General features: G+C 35.9%; 1 protein-coding gene across 1 annotated transcript in view; it reads right to left on the reverse strand.

Moving 5' to 3' along the window:
• Positions 1 to 22,500, reverse strand: part of LOC129242859 (protein SCAI-like) — a 52,659-nt gene that overhangs the window by 5,439 nt on the left and 24,720 nt on the right. The window contains exons 2-5 of the mRNA XM_054879744.1: positions 4,742 to 4,881; positions 4,492 to 4,674; positions 827 to 1,057; positions 612 to 734 (exon numbers count right to left, since the gene is read on the reverse strand). Coding sequence (XP_054735719.1) covers positions 612 to 734; positions 827 to 1,057; positions 4,492 to 4,674; positions 4,742 to 4,839 — 635 coding nt within the window. The 5' untranslated portion in view covers positions 4,840 to 4,881. The remainder of the gene's footprint in view (positions 1 to 611; positions 735 to 826; positions 1,058 to 4,491; positions 4,675 to 4,741; positions 4,882 to 22,500) is intronic.

Here is a 22,500-nt window from a genome sequence, read left to right on the forward strand (position 1 = left end):
GACGCGTTGATCGGTGAGATGGAGATAAATTAACAATAATAATAACAACAACAGTGTCATCAGCAACACAACGAAAACAAAAAATCGCTTTGAATATGGAAAAAATTTAAAATGTAAAATTTATGTCAAAGGAAAAATTTCATGAATCGTTAATAGTTTTTCAATGAATTAATGAACTATGCTGAATTATTGATTAGCGATTTCGCTCATGAATGCGAAAGTTGATGAAAATAATGAATGCACTGATGACCTTGATGTTGTTATATGATTGTTTCGGATGTTTCAAGTCTTCTGTGATAAGCACAATAACCTATATATAAATATCGTAGTAATTCAAACTAAAAATATTATTAATAACCATAATTTAACATATTAACTTAACTAATTTTTAAAGAAACTTATCCAAATCAAATAACGTTCAAATTAAATTAGTAACCAGAGTACCTCCCAAAAAAAAATATGTACAATTCAACACTTAGTATTTCTTTTTTAATTAGTTAGTAAATTAGTTTTTTTAGGTTTAATTAAACTCTATTTCCTCCCACAGAAAGCACGGGCGACGGTGACGGCGTTTTCACGGCGTCCGTGTACAATTTTGCATTTTGTCTCACCTGTGTGAAAGTATGATGGGATTGGAATCCGCATGAAGAACAGCCACGGCAGCTTCAGCTTTTATAAAACCTTTTATCTCTTCTAAAACTAGTGACCATTCTAAATGATCTTCTGGTTCGTAACTGCAATAGTAAAAGTAAATTTAATTTAAATTGATTTTTCTGCTAATTTATAAACTTAAAAATATGTTTTTTGTTGTGACATATTTAATTACGTTGCTGTGTATTCCTGTATTTGGTTTTCTAACTCCGTCACTAACTCACGAACCAGCTTCATTTTCTTCAACAGCAAACAAACAACAATAAATCGCGCATAATACCGCAACTTCTTCACCATTAAATCGGGCCGATCCTCTTTGATCGCACGCGAATAATATGCTCTACCCCTAATAGCTGCATAAAATTGATAAGCTTCATTCAGGTAGTTCGTTTCGCTGGTTCTTAAACTGTAAACGAAATAATCCAAAGAATAGGACACATTAAACAGTTATTCACAAAGAAGCAAGAATATAAAAATAGGTGAAGTAATGCCTAAACTCATGGGAATCAAACTTTTTGTAACCAGTTACGGGAAGGTGGTCCTGGTGATAAACAGATTTCGGGCTCTTCATTGAAATAATAACCAAAAAAGGGATGTGATCAAATTGTTATTTGATTTTTTATATTTTATGTATTATTAACGTGCCTGGCTGCGCCAATATAAAAAACCTATTTGTAAAATAAGTTACTTCATTTCAGTGCGTTTAGGTACACACTATTTTTTATCTTTCCATCTTGTGTAAAAATTAATAAAGTTTTCGAGTTTCCACACGAGAACATGCCACATACGAACAATGATTTTTGAGATATAATCCACAAACTTTCGCCGTGCTTTATTTATCGACATTCAGAAAGCAAAACGAGCGGGAACTGCAAGCGTTTGAAATTAAATTGCATATCATTTGAAATGCTAGATATTCTTGAAATCTGAACAACTTCTCCTCTTGATTTACCATTAAGACGCATTACCACGAATGAATTGAGGACCTCAATCGGATAGTTAACAATCTGAATTCATTTCGCTGTCAACTGATTTGTAGGTCGAACACTCTCCTACAACTTTTCCTAAAGCCACATTGTTGATTGCTCGGACGCCATTGTTTTTTACAGCCAATGATGATGATGTTTGTAGTTGAGTTCAATCCATCGAAGCACTTTTGAAATTGATGCAAAATTATGCGAAATACAATTGGTTTCTGGGTCAATTTGAACTTTACCGTGACCAATATGTAACAGTTACTTTGAAAAGGTCACATAAATAAAATATGTCCACACACATACATACATATATAAGATATATATATATACCAAATATTGTACATTTGGTAACTTTCTCGAATGAGGCGTAGCACTGCTCCCTTTTACAACATTGGCTTTACCCTCGCCCAAGGGACATAAATGCAAAATAGAATAGGTACATTGCGTCAAATAAATGGGAGAATATGATGAATAGCGACTTCCTCTCAAACGGGGGCGTGATTCCGCCTTTTCCCCAAAAATAATTTATGATATCATGTGGATAGGTAATGTACTTGTAATGTATGATCTTGTTCTTATTCTTTATTGGCGCGATAACCGCTTACGCGATTTCGGCCGAATTTAACAAAGCGCGCCAGTCGTTTCTTTCTCGTGCTAACCGGCGCCAGTTGGAAACACCGAACTTTTGAACGCAGAACAGGCTTTCCTCTTCCTCTCCTACCATCAGCTGGTACCGCATCGAATACTTTCAGACCCGGAGCGTTTGGCCCTTTTCACTCCGCTATGTCTATGTCGTCGTAAAGCTCATCCAGCTCATCGTTCCATGCCTGCGATATTCGCCGTCGCCAAAGTGCAAAGGTCCAACAAGCTTCCGCAGAATCTTTCTCTCTAACACTCCAAGAGACGCTTCACGGATATTATCATCTTCCAAGCTTCTACGCCATACACTAGGATGGACATGATGAGAGCCTTGTAGAGTGTTAGTTTTGTTCATCGAGTAAAGTCCTCTTTACTACTCAATTGCCTACTTAGTCCAAAGTGGGACGTGTTGGCAAGAGAGATTCTTTGTTGGATTTCAAGGCTGACATTGTTATCGGTATTATGCTCATTCCTAGATATACGAAGTCTCTTATAACCTCGACAACATAACTGTAAACAGTGGCGTGGGTGCCGGTGAGCCTATGATCTATCGATATGATCTCTGATCAATCTATAAACCAAATATTGTGCACTTGCGTCAACGGTTTACCAGATGTGCCATACACTTCCTTCGCTAGAATTTTAGCATACCTTTTGCTGGCATTCCTGACATTACAAATGTGTAGAAGAATTTCATCGGTTGTGCTTTTTTCTGATTATTGCTTTGAGGAGCATGGGACTTATACAAAGCTCTTTTAACGTACGCAGTTACTCTTTGTTTATGGAGGATAAATCATGCAGGTTGGATCTTTTGTAGGTGTTATTTAGTCGGTCACGGCTTCTGCTTCCCTGAAAATTCTTATCTAGGACCATTCTTGTAATACTGTAGGACGATTTTCTCAGAGCGTGGCCTATACAACACCATTTCCTGTTTGTTAGATGGCGTAAGATGGGTACCTCATTCGTTTGTCCACAGTTCTACGATACTTATTATGTTGGGCCAGAATATTTTACAGATTATCCCCAAGCATTTGGGGGTGAAGCATTGAAATTTCCGAGTGATCGTTTTCGAAACAAGTCACGTTTCACTTCCAGCGTCGACTTGACACAGTCGTTGAATATCCGGAGTTTGGTGTTTCTGGACATTTACGAGTTTGCCTAAATTTTCTATAAGCACCCGGAAATAGCCCTTGATTTGCTCAATCTATTGTTAACGTCTTCCTCTTCCCCGGCGGCCGCTGCTATAGTGCAGCATAGATAGCAGAAGCTATATGCGAACTCTACTTCTTTGCCATCCATCATTACGTGGTTATTGTTGGTGTAGCTGATTATCAATCTCTTGGGTCTTGATGTTGTTCCAAAAATGGAGGGACCTACAGTTTCAAGCCGACTCCGAACAGCAGATATTTTTTATGCGGAGCTTTTTCATGCCAGAAATACACTCGGAGGTTCGCCATTGCCTGCCGAGGGGTGACCGCCTTTGGTGTTTCACCGAGACTCGAACCTACGTTCTCTATGTGAATTCCGAATGATAGACACGCACCAACCCCAACCAGGCTACGGCGGCCGGGACATAGTCATGGGTTATTTCAACTGCCCCTTCTTGCTGGAGTTATTTATTTTCAATTATCTTGCTTGGGATTTCAGATTACGCTGCTTTTTTCCAGAATTTTTACCCAAGAGAATAGAATATTGTAAAGCAGAATTTAGGGAGCGGAAGCGTTAGAGTAGACAAAATGAATTTGATTTAGGGGCATAACAAAAGGAGCCGTCTTTTTATTAGTTCGCACCTAAAATTTTATAGTTAACAGCCGCTGGAGATGAGAATATTTGTACATAAATAACAATCGGTCGATCCCTGGTTCGATACCAACTGTGTACGTGAAAATTTCGGCATTCAATCGCACACCCCCGATTGTATTTATGTATGGGCAAAGCACCTTAATAAAAATCATCCACCGTTATAGATCCCTCCATTTAAAAACAGAAATGCATGAAGTCTCTAAACTAAGTAAGTAATAGTTTTTTGATTGTATCATTTGTCGAATTGTACCGGTATTTTTCTAAAGGTTTTTAGCAATTCATTAATTTAAAATTGCCAAGACTCTCCGTTTTCAAAAATGGTCACTTAATTACTTTACGTGCATACCTACATGCAAAGTTACAATCCTACTATACTCGCCTACACTTACCTATTTTCATGAGCTTACATTTATGCACTTACTAGTAATGATAATAAAGCTGTCCAATTTTGCTTGCAATTTCACCGATTTGCCACCGCTTCAAACCGTATTTCGAGTCCAATACCATACGATGCTGTTGTTGGAATTTCCACAATTTTGTATACACATCAAATGTACGCCCGAAATACGCCTGCCACTGTCTGTGTCCATATTGTGGCAAGTCTCTACAGAATAAAATATAAAATTTAGTAAAAGTTTTATAAAATTAAATTAAGCAATCATTTGACTCACCTGAGGCCATTGAACAGTTGCTTAGATTTCTCGAGCAAATGGCAAAACTCCAATACTAACTTTCGATCCTGTTCTTCTGTGGATTCCATTTTCACCATACCGTTTCAATTGTAATGTGCTATGTGTATTTTACCAAGGAGCTGAAATGAAGAGTCAAATGCAGAAGTCAACGAGTACGAATAAACTGTTTAAAGATTAATTGAAACGATTTTGGTGATTGGAAAAATATCATACATACAGCTAAAACATGGCAAACCAACAGTATTCCACCATACGAATAAAAATTATTTGAGCGCTGAAGCTTTTTAATTCAATTTTGTGTTTTTTCCTTTGTTTTTACAACAACTTTCTAATTGTTTTGTCCACTCATAGCTACCGAACAAAATCAAAATCTCATTGCGCTCTTTCACATTTGCCTACTGAACTATGAAATACTGGCATACTGAATGGGAAAGAAATATGATTGTAGCGGCGTCTGTGGCACACTTACCAAAGTGGTGCGCGTTGAAGGGGTGTGCCAGCCGCAACGGGTATCTATGAGTGGCACTCACATAGAAAAAACGATTAAGCACTTGAATGTATCTAATATTCGCCTACAGCCGTTGCCAATTAAATCATTCAATGCAAAGCAGGGTTAATATGCGGATGAAAGCGGTGGAGGGGAGTGAGCAAACAGGGTAGACGCCAGAGGTGCAGATAAACAAACTGAATCATCTTTTGATTCAATAATCGCCACTGAAGGCATCATCGACGCCAAACTTGGCGGCACCAACACTACGTAGTCTGCTATCATCATCATCATCAGTAGCAGCAGCTGTTGTATAGTACATCTTTTCGTACTTATGTCACCGCATACACACTTATTCACAAGAGTGTGTCTATGTATGTGCATACAAATAGTTGCATATGCGACTACCGACTATATACTCTATACTATATGTAACTACATATCTGATTGCACTTGAAAGACAACGAAATATAGGATTACAAAAAAAATCGAAAATATGAAAGTCTTCATTCAATGACAAGCTACGTACCGAGGGATTCAATTACATACTTGTACACAAGTGTACACACGATGATTGGCGGTGATGTATGCATTGTAGGTAAGAGCGGAGGAGAGGATAGACTGGCAGAGCCGGTAATACAGTATCGTACGGAATCTAAGTGGCACACTTGACGTGCACAAGGGGGGTGAGCATTGGCTTTTGGGGTAACTTAGTACAAGAACTCAATGATTTTTCTGCTAGATGCACCGATAACTGTAGGGTAATTGTAAATATTTTCGTAGTCTATAAAAATGTGCACACTACAAACGACAGTCACACATTCATATTTAGCAACTTAACAGGGGAGCAATTTCACGCAAAGCGGGTAGCAAACTTGTGGCACAATGCTACAAAATTAGATACACTTTGTATAGGAAGTGTTTTAACATCTACCAATCTAGCGAAATTCAGACATTTTGCTTAAGAAAATATGTGGTATCTTATGATATTCTTTCGATCTTTGTTTTTATTTGGCTAATATTAGTTCGTGGAAAGAGCAATCTATTATTTTCTCGGTAAGTCAGTAGTGATCGATAAATAAGTATCAAACAATTTAAAGTTTATGCTCGTTGACAAGGTGAAATTTCACATTAAGAAAATTCTTTTCCTGTTTTTTTTTTTGTTTTTTTTTTTGTTTCATTCAGTTGTAAGCTACAGGGTGTTAGCAATGGAAGTCAACAAAGAGAAAATTAGGTACATTTTACAGTTTTATGGTTTCCGTTGAGGCATTTTTGATATTAAAGAAAATGTCGATAAAATTACAGGAATATTCGAAACTGGTCGGCATGTTAGTAATCGTAGCATCGCCCAGATCGACCATTAAACAGCTTCAAACATTTTGCGCAAAACTTTTTCGAAAAAAATAATGTAAATAAGTCTTAAGCCAGCAGTAGAAGGAACTCTTATTCGGCTTAAAATTAATACAAAAATAAAAAGCAAAAACAATATTCACTTCAAACATAACTGTCATGAAAGTAATATATTTTACGTTTACAGTTAATAGCTTTAAGTTATATGTTTCAAAAATGATTTATAAATCAGTACTTCGTATGACAATTTTTAAACATTATTATCCTGCGGTATCTTGTGCCATTACCCGCAGATTAAACTCTGCTCGAGTGCTACTTTCTCTTTAATTCAAATTTTCAAATAGATTAATATTCTGGCTTTAGGCTAGTGTATCCAATACTTTACTGCAATTAAAAAGAAACCACATTCTGATCATATGAGCTTTACGTTTTGGATCGATGTCCTGGTAGTATTTAAGCTGCGGTTTGTTGCCAACAATGAATCAACATTTTATTGCTCTATTTATCAATTAGCATCGCAGTATATTCAAATTTAGTCGTGCATTCATCCTATCTTCTATAAACAACCAATTACCCATTCCCTTGCTGGATATGCATCCCCACACCATGAGTGAAAGTTTGCCAGATTTCACTGTCTGTAAAATACTCCGCTTCTCCAGTGCTTTTAATGACTATCTCTACACTCTATTGGGTTCTTCGTTGTAATACAGCACGATCTTGGTCCCATCGCTGAATATCACATCATCCCGGCTATTTATCGATGTCGAAAATAGATTTATACTGTTTGTAAAAACACTTTATTGATAGCTAAGTTTGATTTGTTTTTGTATTTTTGCCTTTGCTTTCTTTGGTGAATTCCAAAAGTTAACCATTACGAAGTACTGTTACTGAGTTAATGAAGTAATTTTGAAAGGCTATTGAAATTCAATAATATGCGATGGTTTTAGTTAATGAATGGCAAATGACTTGAATTTTTTAAAACATTTTTTGACAAACCGTATGTATAAATAGTAATTATTTTGTAAAAGTATATAAATATTAGTTTGGGGGAAAACATTTTATAGTTTAGTTTCCGTTGTCAAGGTGACATTTCACATTAAAACAATTTATTTTGCTGTCTTTTGTTGTAGGCTACAGGGTGTTAGCAATACATTTTAGAGTTTTTCTTTGATAGGGGGAAAATGCAAGCCAGACCGCTGAAATTTTGAATGGTGCTTATAGTGCCGATACTGTAACAGCCAATTACATGCAATTTTGGTTTCGTCGATTTCGAGCAGTATTTTTTTATGTTAAAGAAAATGTTGAAAATGTCCATAAAGCCACAAAAATAATCGAAGTTAGCCGGCATATTAGTAGTCGTACACATAGCATCGCCCAGAAGCTAAAACTTTGCGCAAAAATTATGGATTCCTTTCTTAAATAAATCGTTTGGAAACGGACGTAGCATATAAACAATTCACGATAGTGTAGTATTTATGGACTCTTTTGGCTGATAAAAAATTGATATGCATGAAACCCCAGTGCCGGAAAATTCGGTGAAAAGGAGGTGATAAAGACGGAAGTGGTTTCAGGGTATATGTAAAACGGGGCAAAACTCTTGTAATGTTTTTAAGCTCCTCGCAAGGGAGCAGAGGCCGCGGTCGGCCAAAGATCACTTGGCGAAGGTCGATGTTGCGCGAACTAGCAGCTACCGACATCACATGGGGCAACACAAAAACAACAGCCCAGAGCCGTGTACGAGAGAAGACTCTTGCCAAGGTCCTATGCTTCCGAGCGGAGTAAACAAGGATATAAAAAATGGTCCATTACAGGTGAAATGGATGAAGTGCACCTAGCGCTCCTCAAATAGCACCAAAGCGCCGTTTTGATACCATTACGAGACCTCCAACAGGCAGATATCTACAGCCAACCAGAGCTGTTGATATAATGGAGAAGATTGATTGGATTTAGGTTGGCGCACTGCCCCAGGCTGCCAAAGAAAAGAGCTCCCAGTGACCTTAGCCTTCTAGCTGCCAAACCCGGACATTTACAGAGAAAATGCTCAACGGTCTCCTTCTCTGAAAGGTCCCCACAGCTTCTGCAATGGGGGTTAAACGGTAACCCTAGTTTTCCCGCGTGTGTGCCGATCGTCCAGTGACCGGTAAACACAGCTACGAGTTTGGAAATTGAATGGCGAGGAGTCCAAAGAACTTTCTGAGTTCTTCGTATATCGTATTGTGGCCAAAGGGTTTTCGAAATAGCACATGAAGAAATGGAGCTCCATCTTTTCTGCGCTTTCCTGAGAAATAATTTGTGCAGTTCCCCTTTAACAACTGTCAATGGGATGCCGATGACCGGGTAGGAGGTCTCTGAGGCCAGTCCAGTCCCCTTCCTGGCAAACTCATCAGCAATTTCATTCCTCTATGTTCCTATGTTCTGGAACCCAGATCAGAGAAATGTTACTTGCACACCCAAGTGATTTGATCTCCTCTTTACAGGAGTTTACTAATTTTGATCTACACCATGGCGTCGTCAGAGCCTTAATCGTGGGTTGACTATCGGAGAAAAAGTATAGCAATGAAATCTTTTTCTTTGTATTTGTTTAGCTTTTCCTTGTCTTTTTTCAATTATTCCACCGTATCGTCTTTTCGTTAACTCTTTTGTCACCTGAAAACATAACTTAAATTTATTGTCATTTGAATCCATTTGCAAGACTAATAGGACTTAAAATATCGGACGTGACACTCTTCAAAAGCTTGTCAAATTTTAATAAGTCGAATTGAAACAAAATTTTGCATATAAAATTCTCAGGTTACTTGATTTAGATTTTCATTTTAACACATCTGCGGCTGTTAATATTATTTAACATATTTATAAGTAGCATCAATAAACAGTATTTTTGTATTACGGACGTGACATTATAATATTACAAAAAGCAATACAAAATATGACCGTAATTCGAGCACTTTTTCCTAAGTGCGGTAACTCATTTTTGTCGTAATATCAATTTAAGTGCATAATTGCAATATTACAAATCTCATAATTTAGTCCATACGACAGAGAAAAAAAGTAAAAATAACTCGACTCAGTGAAATCTCCTTAATGGTCTGTATTGACTCAAAGCGGAGTGGCAATTTAAGTTTTGCGAAAAAGAAAAAGTCACAGGGGGTTAAATCTGGTGAAGACGATGGTTGTTCGATGATATTTGTCGAGTTTTTGGTCAAAAAAGTGTTCACAGTATGATATCTTCAGCCATCTTTTTCCAACAATTTTTTTAAAGAAATTCAACTCTCTTGGAACGAGTCAAGCAGCCACACGTATCATGCCCAATTGATGGTGTAAAATGTTGCGCATTGATTCATGAGACACGCTAAGGTCACGAGCTACCTCCCTTAAACTTAAATGATGGTTTTCCAGCACCACCTCTTTGACTTTGTCGACGTTTTCATCCGTTGAAGTCGTTGATGGGCTACCAGATCGGGGCAAATCTTCCAAGACTTCTCGGCCCTCTGCAAAAGCCTTATACCACTCATGGACCCATGTTTTTGATAAAGCAAACCCGCCATAGGCTTTCTACAAGATTTTCTACGACTCGACACACGAAATCCCTTTCACAACACAGAATTTAAGACCAATTCTTTGTTCGATATTTGTATCCATAGTGAAAATCGCAGAGCACACCTGCGGTTGACCGATATAATTAAATGCCAAAAACAAGCTAATTGACAGATCACGCTCAAGCTCTGTGACACTATAGAAGACAGTTGCACCAACATTCCAGCAACGTGTTCAGTAACGTGTGTAACGCACGCTTTTTAAATGAACAATTCCCAATATTTTTTTGACGGAATGTATGTTCAGAGTTTTAGCAATATAGCATGTTTAGTTTGTTTGTGAGAGGCATAAATAAGACAAATGTTTTGCATGTCCGGCGATTTTCTGCTATCGAAAAAAATTGATCAAGGAAGTTGCATCAAATTTTGTATAGAAAATGGAATTAAGTGCTTAAAAACTCTTGAAATTTTAACAGTAGCATACGATGAGACTACTCTCAGTCAAAAAAATGTTTACACGTAGTACAAGCTTTTCACAGAAGATCGAGAAGATGTGACTGACGACGCTCGCTTTGGATGCCCCAGCACATCAACAACCGATGAAAATGTTGAGAAAGTGAAGAAAATTGTTACGGAGAATCGATGTCGGCATATCAGTTGGCTCATGCCATACAATATTTTCGGACATTTTGGGCATAAAGCGTGTGGCAGCGAAGTTCGTACCAAAATTGCTGAATTTTAGCCGAAAACAACATCACATGAGAATCGCTCAGGAATTGTTGAATGATGTCAACGATGATCCAGATCTGCTTAAAAGGGTCATAAATAGGGACGAATCATGGGTATATGGTTATGGCATCGAAACTAAAGCCCAATCATGCCAGTGGTAGAGTCCAGAAGAGTCAAGGGTCGCCGAACACGCAAAACAATTGTCTTATTTATGCCTCTCGAAAACAAACTAAATATGCTATACTGCTAACACCCTGAACATATCTTCGAGACTAGTGTACAAACATAAAAAAAATCATCGAAAGTCGAATGCACGTAACCCGCGAAATTTGAAAGTTCACCTTATTTTTTTTAAACAAACCTCGTATATATTTATTTGGATGTCTGTGTGGCACTTAAGAATATTATGTTGAAATCAGACTATGAGGGGGTATTCGATGTGCTACAAAAAACAAAAAATGCGTAGGCATGTCTGTGTATCTCACCTTTTCTTCATCGGGATCGGGTACTTTTTCCCCCGGGCCCGGAGTTCTCAGAGAGGCCCCGACTCGAGATTATACGCATTTATATGAATATATGAATATATATATATATAATTGGAGCGTACACCCTTTTTGGATGTTTGGCCGAGCTCCTTCTCCTATTTATGGTATGCGTCTTGATGTTGTTCCACAAATGGAGGGACCTACAGTTTCAAGCCGACTCCGAACGGCAGATATTTTTTAAGAGGAGCTTTTTCATGGCAGAAATACACTCGGAGGTTTGCCGTGCCTGCCGAGGGGCGACCGCTATTAGAAATATGTTTTTCTTAATTTTGGTGTTTCACCAAGATTCGAACCTACCTTCTCTCCCTGAATTCCGAATGGTACTCACGCACAAACCCATTCGGCTACGGCGGCCGCTTGTTAATTTAGGCAAAAAAAATATTTCGACGTGATTATTACACGTACAATTTATTTTAGTAAGCGAATACAACTTTTTTTAGCAGAGAATAATTAATCGGTGTAGAATTGTATAAGCAAAACAATATTTTTATAATAATTTTTTTGACGCTCGCTTCCTGTGAAATGCTCCATTTGCAAATATATCCATATGCGGCTCATTACTGTCCTCAACGTTTTACGCTGTATTTTAGTACTATGAGGCCACTATTCACTTTCATATTTACTTGCATACATACAATATGTGCATAAACATAAAACGTAAGAGTAGGCAGAAAGATGTAATAAAAAACAACTGCAATGGGGCACAAATGTGCACACAGTTATACACAAATGCAAGAAAATGCATTCCATATGGTTTTCGTGAGTATGCGCGTGCTTAAATATTGACTCAAGTGCGCGCAACGCGTCACGCGCGTCATATGCAATGATGCGAGAAAATATTAGTAGCCAACTAAATAATGCAAAAAAATATACGCGCACCTATACACACAAACAAATTACGAAAATGTGAAAATGGGTTAAGCTAAGACTTGTAAATATGTGTCTATGTGCATACAATGCATTCGAGTTCATTTGTGTGCGCGTGAATGCTCTGCTGTGCTCTTGGCTTCTGTTTTAACAAAAAGTACGTATACGACATGGGTGCCAAAAGCAGACGTCCATACGACGAATGGCACTTTCAATTGTATTCGGATTTAAAAACAGAGGAAAATCAAAATTAAAAAACTATAAGCTATTTACAAAAAATTGTCCCAAACGGTATTCTTTAAAGAATTAGTTTTTATGTTTGCTACTATAGTTTTTATATACATACATATAATGCTTAGTAATTTTATGTATTGTGGAAATTTTGGCAGTGTTAGGCTTTTGCGCACAAAATTTACGCGTCAGCGTGATAACCAAGCATATTTATATTAGATATTTTTATTTCGGCCGCCGTATCCGAATGGGTTGGTGCTCGAGTACCATTCGGAATTCAGAGAGAACGTAGGTTCGAATCTTGGTGAAGGACCAAAGTGAAGAAAAAGTTTTTTTTAATAGCGGTCGCCCCTCGGCTGGCAATGGCAAACCTCCAAGTATGTTTCTGCCATACAAAAGCTCCTCATAAAAATATCTGCCGATCGGAGTCGGCTTGAAACTGTAGATCCCTCCATTTATGAAACAACATCAAGACGCATACCACAAATAGGAGGAGGAGCTCGGTCAAACACCCAGAAAGGGTATGAGCGCCAATTATAAATATACATATGTATTTATATGTATCGATCACAAAATCTCTACAAAGCATGATCAGTAATATATACCCTATGATCAGAAAGTACTGGGAATGTTTAAATAAAACAAAACAGAGCCCGTCTGAAGGAACAGACCGGTAGGCCGACGAAGGGATGGATGGCCTTCGGCTCCTTCGTAGCATTTTCTTTGATCAAAGGAGATCGACTGAAATCTCCTTCCACGAAATGGTAACTTCAATTTGGGAAACAAAAAGAAGTCGCTCGGGGCCATATCCGGCGAATACGGTGCTTGCACCATGGTATTTACTTGTGTTTGGTCAAATAATCCAGCACAATTTGGGATCGGTGCGATGACGCGTTATCATCATGCAAAATCCCAGAATTGTTTGCTCACATTTCCGGCCGTTTGCGACGTACACCAAAATGCAACCCTGCGCTTTATACATTTTGAAGGAGTGCCAGTGAGGAGTTGTAGATTTTCCCCCGTTTCCCTGTATTACAGAAGAATTAGCACCAAGAAAAAAATTCTGAAAATGTATTCTACAAATGTTATTTAAATTGATCTTTGAATATTTTTATTTTCATAAATTAATAGCGTACTGAAGTTATGTACGTAAGTGGAGAAGACAACATTCTTATGGATTACTATCGTGGAGCATAGTTTGTTATAAACGATGAGTGAGATAATAACTGTTAAACACAATCCTTAGAGGCTATTATTAGAAAGCTTTTGTTTAATTTGCCATATGTGTGTATGTATGTATGTTATCCCTCTTGAGATTGCTGGGAAGAACTTTTATTATTTGTGTACACATAAATACAATAAATGAAGGCAACGCAAATATGCATCCATATTAGGGTGCATCTTATTTTTCAACATTCAAAAAGTAGTACGCGGCAACTCCCCATTCGGTGCTATCGCCTAAATGACGAACACATAATTTTTTATTTTATTTTATTAAATTGAGTTTTAGTGGTCGCTCCCACGTTTCATAGGTTGTGAAAATAATAATATGATTTTCTATAAATTGCCGAATGCAAAACACTGGAATTACACTCTTGGAAAATTTAATAGAAACAATACATTTAAGTTTTTCGAATTTACTGTGTCACTTAGGTATATGCAAATTGTTTTTGTTAAGATTGTTTACAATATGTGATCAGCGGTTTCTCGTTTTGTGTTATATTTAATCTTCCATTTTGCCTCAATCTTATTTTGCACATACTTAAAAAAACAAACGAGTTTTGGGCTTGAAAAAAAAATTGAAACGGTAGCTATTTGGTGATAGCAACACATTTTGAACGTTATAAATTTCACTTAGCCTGTCTTAAAGATAAAATTAATTAACTATATTAAATTTAAGGTACAATATAAAAATAAGTAAATAAGTAATGAGCCGCGCTAAGCATTGTACGAAAAGGTCTCAATTTGCCAGAAAACACCTCTTCCGTCGAAACTACAATAGATAAATATGCTATGGACGGATTCAACAAAAATAAATATGTTTAAATCTGACGGAAAACAATATGTGCGACGTATCACAAGTACAGCATTTGATACCAGACATACGAAAAAAACAGTAAAGCCCGCTGACAAATCAATAATGGCATAGGGGTGCTCTTCCGAGAAAAAGTCCAATATTTTGGATAAAAGATAAAATGTGTGCGGTGGTGGACTATGTGAGAATATTGGATATGTTGATGGGAGTTTAAGCAGGATAACGATCCCCAGCATTTATAAAAAATTAGCAAGGGAGTGGTTTAAAAAAGAAAAAGTGAATGTTTTAGATTGGCCGTCGTAGTCTCCTGACTTAAACCCAATGACTTTTCAAAGCCATAAATAAAGAAGAAATTCAAAAGTCTTGGGCCCCTATTTCAGATAAATGTGCAAATTTAGTAAATTCAATGCATCATAGAAGTAAGGAAGTCATAATAATTGAGAAATAATTAATAATAATAATTAATTCTCCATATGTAAGCATTTTTTCAAAAAAACTGACTTTTGTGGCAAAATATTTTGTTTCTATTATTTTTTCCAGCGATCTTTTCTTAAACTCGATGAAATTTTTATTAAAATATAGAATATATAGAAAACAGATTTTTATTTTCTTAATTTGCAATAATTGTTTAAACTTGTAAGGCATAATATATACGCGGTTCTCATAATTTAGAAAAGCTTGTCAAAAATTACATGGAAATATTTCTTTCTATTATATTTCCCAACGAACGGCAGCCGTAGCTGAGTGGGTTGGTGCGTGACTACCATTCGGAGCACGCAGATAGGAATCTCCGATAAACACCCAAATAAATAAAAAGTTTTTCTAATAACGGTCGGCCCTAGGCAGGCAATGGCAAACCTCCTAGTGTATTTCTGCTTCGAAGTCGACTTAAAACTGCACGGCCCTCCATTTATAAAAAATATCAAGACGCATACATAAATAGTAAAATGTGGTCGGATAAATAACGTAAGCTTCAATTATGTATATATATATATATATTTCCCAACAGTTGTAGTAATAAATAATGCCATTGATCGTCTTCTGGCGGAGGGGTTAGTTCTTATTCCTTGGTAAGCCCCAGACAGCTCTGTTCTGTCGCACATTGGCAAAGTACTGATAAAGAGTGCAAGTGAGTTTCGCTTTGCCGAATAATTACAAGCAAAATGCCTTAATACATTAATTACTTGTGTTCTCTTGTAATGATTGCTTCGTTCATGTTACATTCTTCTTATATAAAATTTTCATTTGCTGGTAGCTTATTTTAAAAATTCGAAAAAGAAATTACTAAACATCTTTTAATGTCTTAGAATAGAAACAAATATATGACAGAAATTAAAAAGAAAAGTTGAGGTCAAATAAGAAGCACCCTAATACTTGTGTATGTAAGTACATAATTACAAATACAAACGATATAAATAAATGTGTGTGGTGCGGCTACTGCAGGAGCTTAGAAAATACAATACCAAAATAATGGATGGCCTATGGAGACAAGTGTGTATATAATGTGTGGCACATTGATTTTTGTAAAGCAAAGTAGGTCGAAATTGAATGCCAGAAATGGTTTTTTCAAGTCTAATTCAATTTAAAGATTAACTGCAAAGTTTATATTTATATACCTTACAAAACGGAAATTTTCATGACAATTATAGTTAAAAAGTTAGAATTCTCAAAAAATCAATTTTTTTTAATTTTATTTTCTTAACGTAAATACATATTATATATTTAAGAATACACACAGAAAATTTAATATCGTTCCGTTGAATATTATCCAAGTTACACGCACAATTTAAAAAGGCGTTTTTATCCTATGTAAAGTGCTTTTCAAACTTTAAACGCGATATTCTCAAAATGGTGCTTTCAAAGTCGCTGACCAACATAACAACGACTAAGCCGATTCGTCTCAAATTTGAACACGAGCTTCTTAAATATTTTTTAGTAACTAATCGAAGATTTTTTTTTATAAACAGTTTAAGGAACAAACAGAAATTTTCTTCAAAAAAAAATTTTTTTTTGAAAGAAACGGCCATTTTGTAAAAAAAAAATTTTGGATTATTGCTCCGAATAATTACTAGATTTAACATTACTTTAACGAAATCCGTTTGGTTTTTCAGTTCAGAGATATAGTGGTCACCGCACAATGTCTTTTTTGAGAGGAGCTCCCGGAGATCAGCTTTGGCTCCATTCCAAATAAATATTTTTTCTAATACTAAGTTTTAAAATACAGTTAAAAGATAACATAATATGTGTACAACGTTTTAGATCAATAAATTTAAAAGTTTTCTCAGAAAAAAGTCTGGAAAATTCGCTTTTTTTGCCTTCTAACTGTATATAACCCCTTGAATTATTTAAAAATTAAATAAAATATCATAATTCGAGTACGGAAATAATTTTCTTTTAGACAGTTTGATTTAAAAAATAATTTCATATTTTCAAACTTTTTAAATTTGTTTGCCTTTTGCAACTATATTTATATACATATGTAGTATTAGGTCAATTATAATATTATATTTAAACTTTTGAAATATTGAGCTAAATGAACTAACTAAACAAAATAACACACTTTAAAATGTATTGCATTAAAATTTTATAAAATATATACCTTTCTTACATACCTTTCACACATACATTAAATTAAAAAGTAAGCAGTAGCCTTAGACGAATATTCCCAGTGCTAGCACCTACCCAAACAAAGCCTTATGATTTATATTTTTACATTTGATTCGTAACCTACATAGATATTTACGCATATATATTTTTATTGGACTTTATCTTAATTGGAACTTACATAAAAGTTATGTGTACTTATTAAGGGTTTTCCAATAACAGCTGTTATTTTGAATAGGATTGCGCTATCGAGAGATGATTAACGATTTTTTATGGCCGGGAATTGGATGGTATTGATCTGAGCAAAGTTTATTTTCAACAAGACGGCGCTACGTACCACACAAGCAACGAAACCAATGATCTTTTACGGGAAAAGTTTCCGGACCGTGTTATCTCTCGAAAAGGTGATCACAATTGGCCACCGAGATCTTGTGATTTAACGCCTTGTGACTTTTTTCTTTGGGGCCACGTGAAAGAGAAGGTCTACACCAACAGCCCAGGGTCGATTCAAGACCTCAAAGATGGAATTCGTGAGGCTATCGAGGGCATAGGGCAGCCACTTTGCAATTCGGTTATGGAAAATTACATGAAAAGGATATTGTTTTGTAAGCGTGGTCGTTGGGGTAATTTGCCTGATGTTATTCTCCACTATTAACGGCATACCTTCCTTTTTATAATGATCATTTATATTAAAAAATAGCATTTTTCTTTGAATATTAAAATAACACCTCTTATTGGAAAACGCTTTATATACATACGTATATTAAAAATTAACCTCCAGACCTACTCAATAATATCTCCGAATTAAAGCTATCGAAATAACCTTCGATGTGATACCCAAATTAAGCTGTTTCATTTAGATTTCAATAATTTGAAAATGCTTCAACGATAATCCCAAGGGTATCACAAATCAATATATTATTATATTGTTTAGTAATAATCCCTAAGTTTATTATATAATATAACAAACACAAAATTGTATCCAAATAAAGGGTAAAACTAGAATTATTTGGACTTAAGTAGCAAAACTTGCGTGCAATAATGCGCATAAAACTAATATTAACAATTTTAATGATACTATTTTTTTTACCAGAGTTTTTTATGAATTTAGCACCAAAATATTCCAATTGAACCGAATTTGTGTTGATAATTGTAAATTAACTTGCACGCGGTGCTACCGGAAATGGTATGCAGAGTTTATTCCACACAATTTGAATGTTACAACTCATCGATCGACACTTCGACCCGGCCACCATAGCTGAATGGGTCGATGCGTGACTACCATTCGGTAGTGCCCCAACTCGAAGCTTAGGTCATGAAACACCAAATGATAAAACAATTTTTCCTAAGAGCGGTTGCTCCTTAGCAGGCAAATGCAAACCTCCGAGTGTACAACTGCCTCCTCATAATTATTAAAATATACATACATACATATGTAAATATTTGAATTTTGATTACAAGACAATTAAATAGTTCTACGTTGTAAACATTGCATCTTCGGTATTAAATGTGATAATCATAAAAGAATCTCCGTGTATGAAACAGCAAAATGATAGAAACAGTTTTTCCTAATAGCGATCGCCGCTCGGCAGGCAATGGTAAGCCTCCGAGTGTATTTCTGGCATGAAAAAGCTCCTCATAAAAGCTATCTGCCGTTCGGAGTCGGCTTCAAACTGTAGGTCCCTTCATAAACATCAAAACGGACGCCACAAATAGGAAGTGGAGCTCGGCTAAGCACCCAAAAAGTACTTTTTACAAATGAGTTGCAGTTGTTCTACTAAACACCTTCCGCAAAATATATTTGATACACTGTTAAGAGATTCTAACTGCTCTATTACTTCTTTAACCCTTTTCGGAAAGGAAATAATTTAACACGCAGCTATTAAAGACGTCGCCGCATTTGTTGCTATTTTATGACGTTAAAAGAACTCTCCATGAAATATTTTCATCTGTGGTTTAATCCTATCAAACTGAGTCTAGTGTAAAATACGTGCATTATGCAACTACGGCTCTTACATTTTACACTACGTTTTTCTAGCCATTTGGTTAGTCATATCGACCCCTAGGTAAGGTTTGGCAGCCGCATCGCACATAGAGACAGCGATGCCACTTAGGCCACTAAATGGGTCCGTTGTGAGCATAAGTATCGACCCTTAATATAAGTTAAAATTAAATTGGTGTTGTCAAATGCGATATTAAGTAAAATGATTTAATGGAAACGGGTATACCAAGTGTGTACATATATTTCGAACTATGATGAAGTGAAGGAAAATTGTATCGGTAAATAAGTTTAAGATTTGTTATAACATTGATTGAGGAAAAATTTTTAAATTCTGAAAATAATTTCAAATTAAATTATGGTTTTTGAGACTTTTGATTTGGCAAAATTTGAGTAGATTTCTCTTCTTTTTCTTCTTCTTCCTCTTATTTTTCCTTCTTCTTCTTAGCATCACAGTTCTTGATGAACCATTGATTCATACACAACCACATGCCATCTCTCCCTATTCAAAATCATATCCTTTCAACGCCCCAGGCTTAGCTTCTTAAAGTCTGCTTCCACATATTCGAGCCATCTTTTTCTTGGGCCTTTGCATAACGTGCCCGAGGTATATTATCATCTGGGGCTCAATAAACTGTTTCACGGTTTCGTTATTAATTATTAATTCCAATTTATGATTTCGAAAAAACTATTTTGCTGCCTTACGGGTCCAACATTTTTTCTCAGTATTTTTCTTTCAAACTACAATAGCTGCTTAATATCAGCAACTTTCAGCGTTTAAAGCTCACATCCGCAGGTGAGCACGCAAGGCGAATTAAATCTTTAATTTTTGCCCACGAGATAGCAGTTTTGATTTAAGCGGCTTAATATTGAAGTAGTATTTAAATAGATTAACAGTTTATTTAGATTTGGGTAAACTTGTGCACCACTCCCATTTAATACGGGAGCATCTGTAAAATTCGCTGCATCTTATGGCTGTCGAAGATATTTAAAATTTTTTAGTGCCAAATTTTTTTTATTTTTTAGTTTGTAAGATGAAAACAAACAAAGCCTGCTCTTAAGTGACAAAAATATCATTTCTCGGACATTTCGACTTTCTGCCGGTAAATGAATATAAAACACCATATGATTGAACGACGTGTTGACTTCTTTGATTAGATTTTTAGATAATGTAAGCCGGCATTTATGTATTAACCTCACTGGTAAAGTCGAGAGAGAATGGCTGGGTTCATCGCTGAATTTGTATCAGCCGCACGTTGCTCCTTTTTAATCAGAAATACAATAGGACTGGGTTAAAAAATCAATTATGACAAATTCTAGCGCAACCACTGCTTTATTATAATTTTTTAATAGTTACTTTATTTATTTGTTGCTATAGAAAATATTAATTTCTTATCAAGTTAAAACATACTTGCTTTTTTTTCTCATACACCCAAACATAACAGCACGCACTGTTGAAGTAGTTAAAACTTTTTACAATTATTACTTTGATTTCCGTTGTCTGAGAACCGGAAATGGAGAAATACAAATATAACACACCTCAGTACATAGCAACAAGAAGAGAATAAAAAAAAATGCAATCACAATACAATGCTTACAAATACATAAATATAGCTATCAAAAAGCATTGCAAAAGCAACAAGAACTTTAGCAGTGAATACTTGATGGGGTACTATAAGCGCAGCAACAACAACAACCAAAGTAGCAAACAATGTGAATATACGCCTATGTTTGTGTGTTAAATAATGCATCAGAAGGTAGACAGTTCGGCAGACTGGTAGTTAAATGTTTAGGCTCACAGTTTTAAAATTTTCACTGTCATACCCTGCAATAAATCGAACTGCTTCATGACTAGCGCAGAACCAACTCATTATGAAATAAGGCTTGTCCGCTCCAAATAGGCGTAAATTTGCAATAAGTTCTACATATACGACTATATTGATTTCTTTCATTTATTAATTTTATTCAATGTATGTAAGATTTTTGAGGCCCTATGCTCCACCTAGGAGCTAGGGGGAGAAAATATGTATACATGTAAGATTCTTTTGGACTAGAAGCAAGCCACCCAGCAAAGCAGTCAGCAGTCAGGCGTCCATAAATGCTTTTCGCTCGCATTGTACTAAATCAAATATCATTACAAATTTCAAAGAGTATATAGGGTATGCCTAAAATCTTCACCTATTATGTATGTAGAGATAAAATGCATCGGAAGGAAATCAAGAATGCTCCTGTTGCAGATATGCTGAAATTTGTCCGCAAGCGAAAAATTTACTAAATGGATTTAGCGTTCAGCCAATTCCCAACAGAAACAATGTTCCCTGTTTCTCCTTTATGTTAGGTTAAAGACTACCTGATGTAATACATTTAATGGTAGTAGGGCCAGTCAATAGGACTAACTACTTCTAAAACATGTAGTAGGACGCAAAAGATCTTTTAGGTCGTTTTAAATTGTGCGTCGTCACAACGTAACGTAACTAAACTTGAAACTTTAAACGCGATTATCTCAAAAACGTGTTTTTCCAAAAGTGCTTTTGCGGTGGACGCGATTGCAAAAAAAGTATTCAACCGATTTTTATAATTTTTTTTTAAATTGTTCGTAATTGATGTCGCCTCTTTGTGGACGATCAACTTTTTATGTATAAATTTTTATTTTGCAGATATGAATTTTTTAATGCCAATTTTAGGACTGTAGAAGTGGAGTTTTTTAAAAACATGTTCCTATTTTCACAAAAATCAAAATATTTAATATATTGATCGTTCACTAAGAAGATATAACCCTATACTAATGAAATCTTTTCGATTTTTTGATTTCAGTTGACTTGGTGGACTTGAATCGCGTCCACCGCAAGCCTCTTCCAAAAAAAGGGTCTTGGGGGAAAACGCCATAACTCCGCCATTTTTAAATATTTTTACACAAACAAAGCCTTTTTTTTTCTTTAAACATTGTAATATCCAATAATAAAAACTTTTATACAATAAAATTATTGCTACATATCTTTAAAAAAACCCAACTTTCGCTAATTTCACCGGACCACAAGGTATATAACCCCTTAAGCAATCGCTCCAACTGCATATCTGCCAATTAGAGGCCTAGGCGTGGAAACGAACGCAAGGTTGCAAAAACCAAAAATAAATCGTAGGCCAGTAGGTTCATTACCTTTATCAACTATGTATATCCTAAAAGAGTGTACGTTTCCAAAATGGATCGTACAAGGTACAAATAACATAGGAAATGTGGACTGCAAAAAAGAACCCTTGGTCCACATACTATGCATGTGCACAGCACTGGCAAGGTTCAAACTGAGGCTGCTCATTAGAGAACATCTGCAAGGTCCGAAAAGAATACATTAGTCCACCG

This window comes from Anastrepha obliqua, chromosome 3, assembly GCF_027943255.1.
Source record: "Anastrepha obliqua isolate idAnaObli1 chromosome 3, idAnaObli1_1.0, whole genome shotgun sequence".
NCBI lineage: Eukaryota > Metazoa > Arthropoda > Insecta > Diptera > Tephritidae > Anastrepha > Anastrepha obliqua.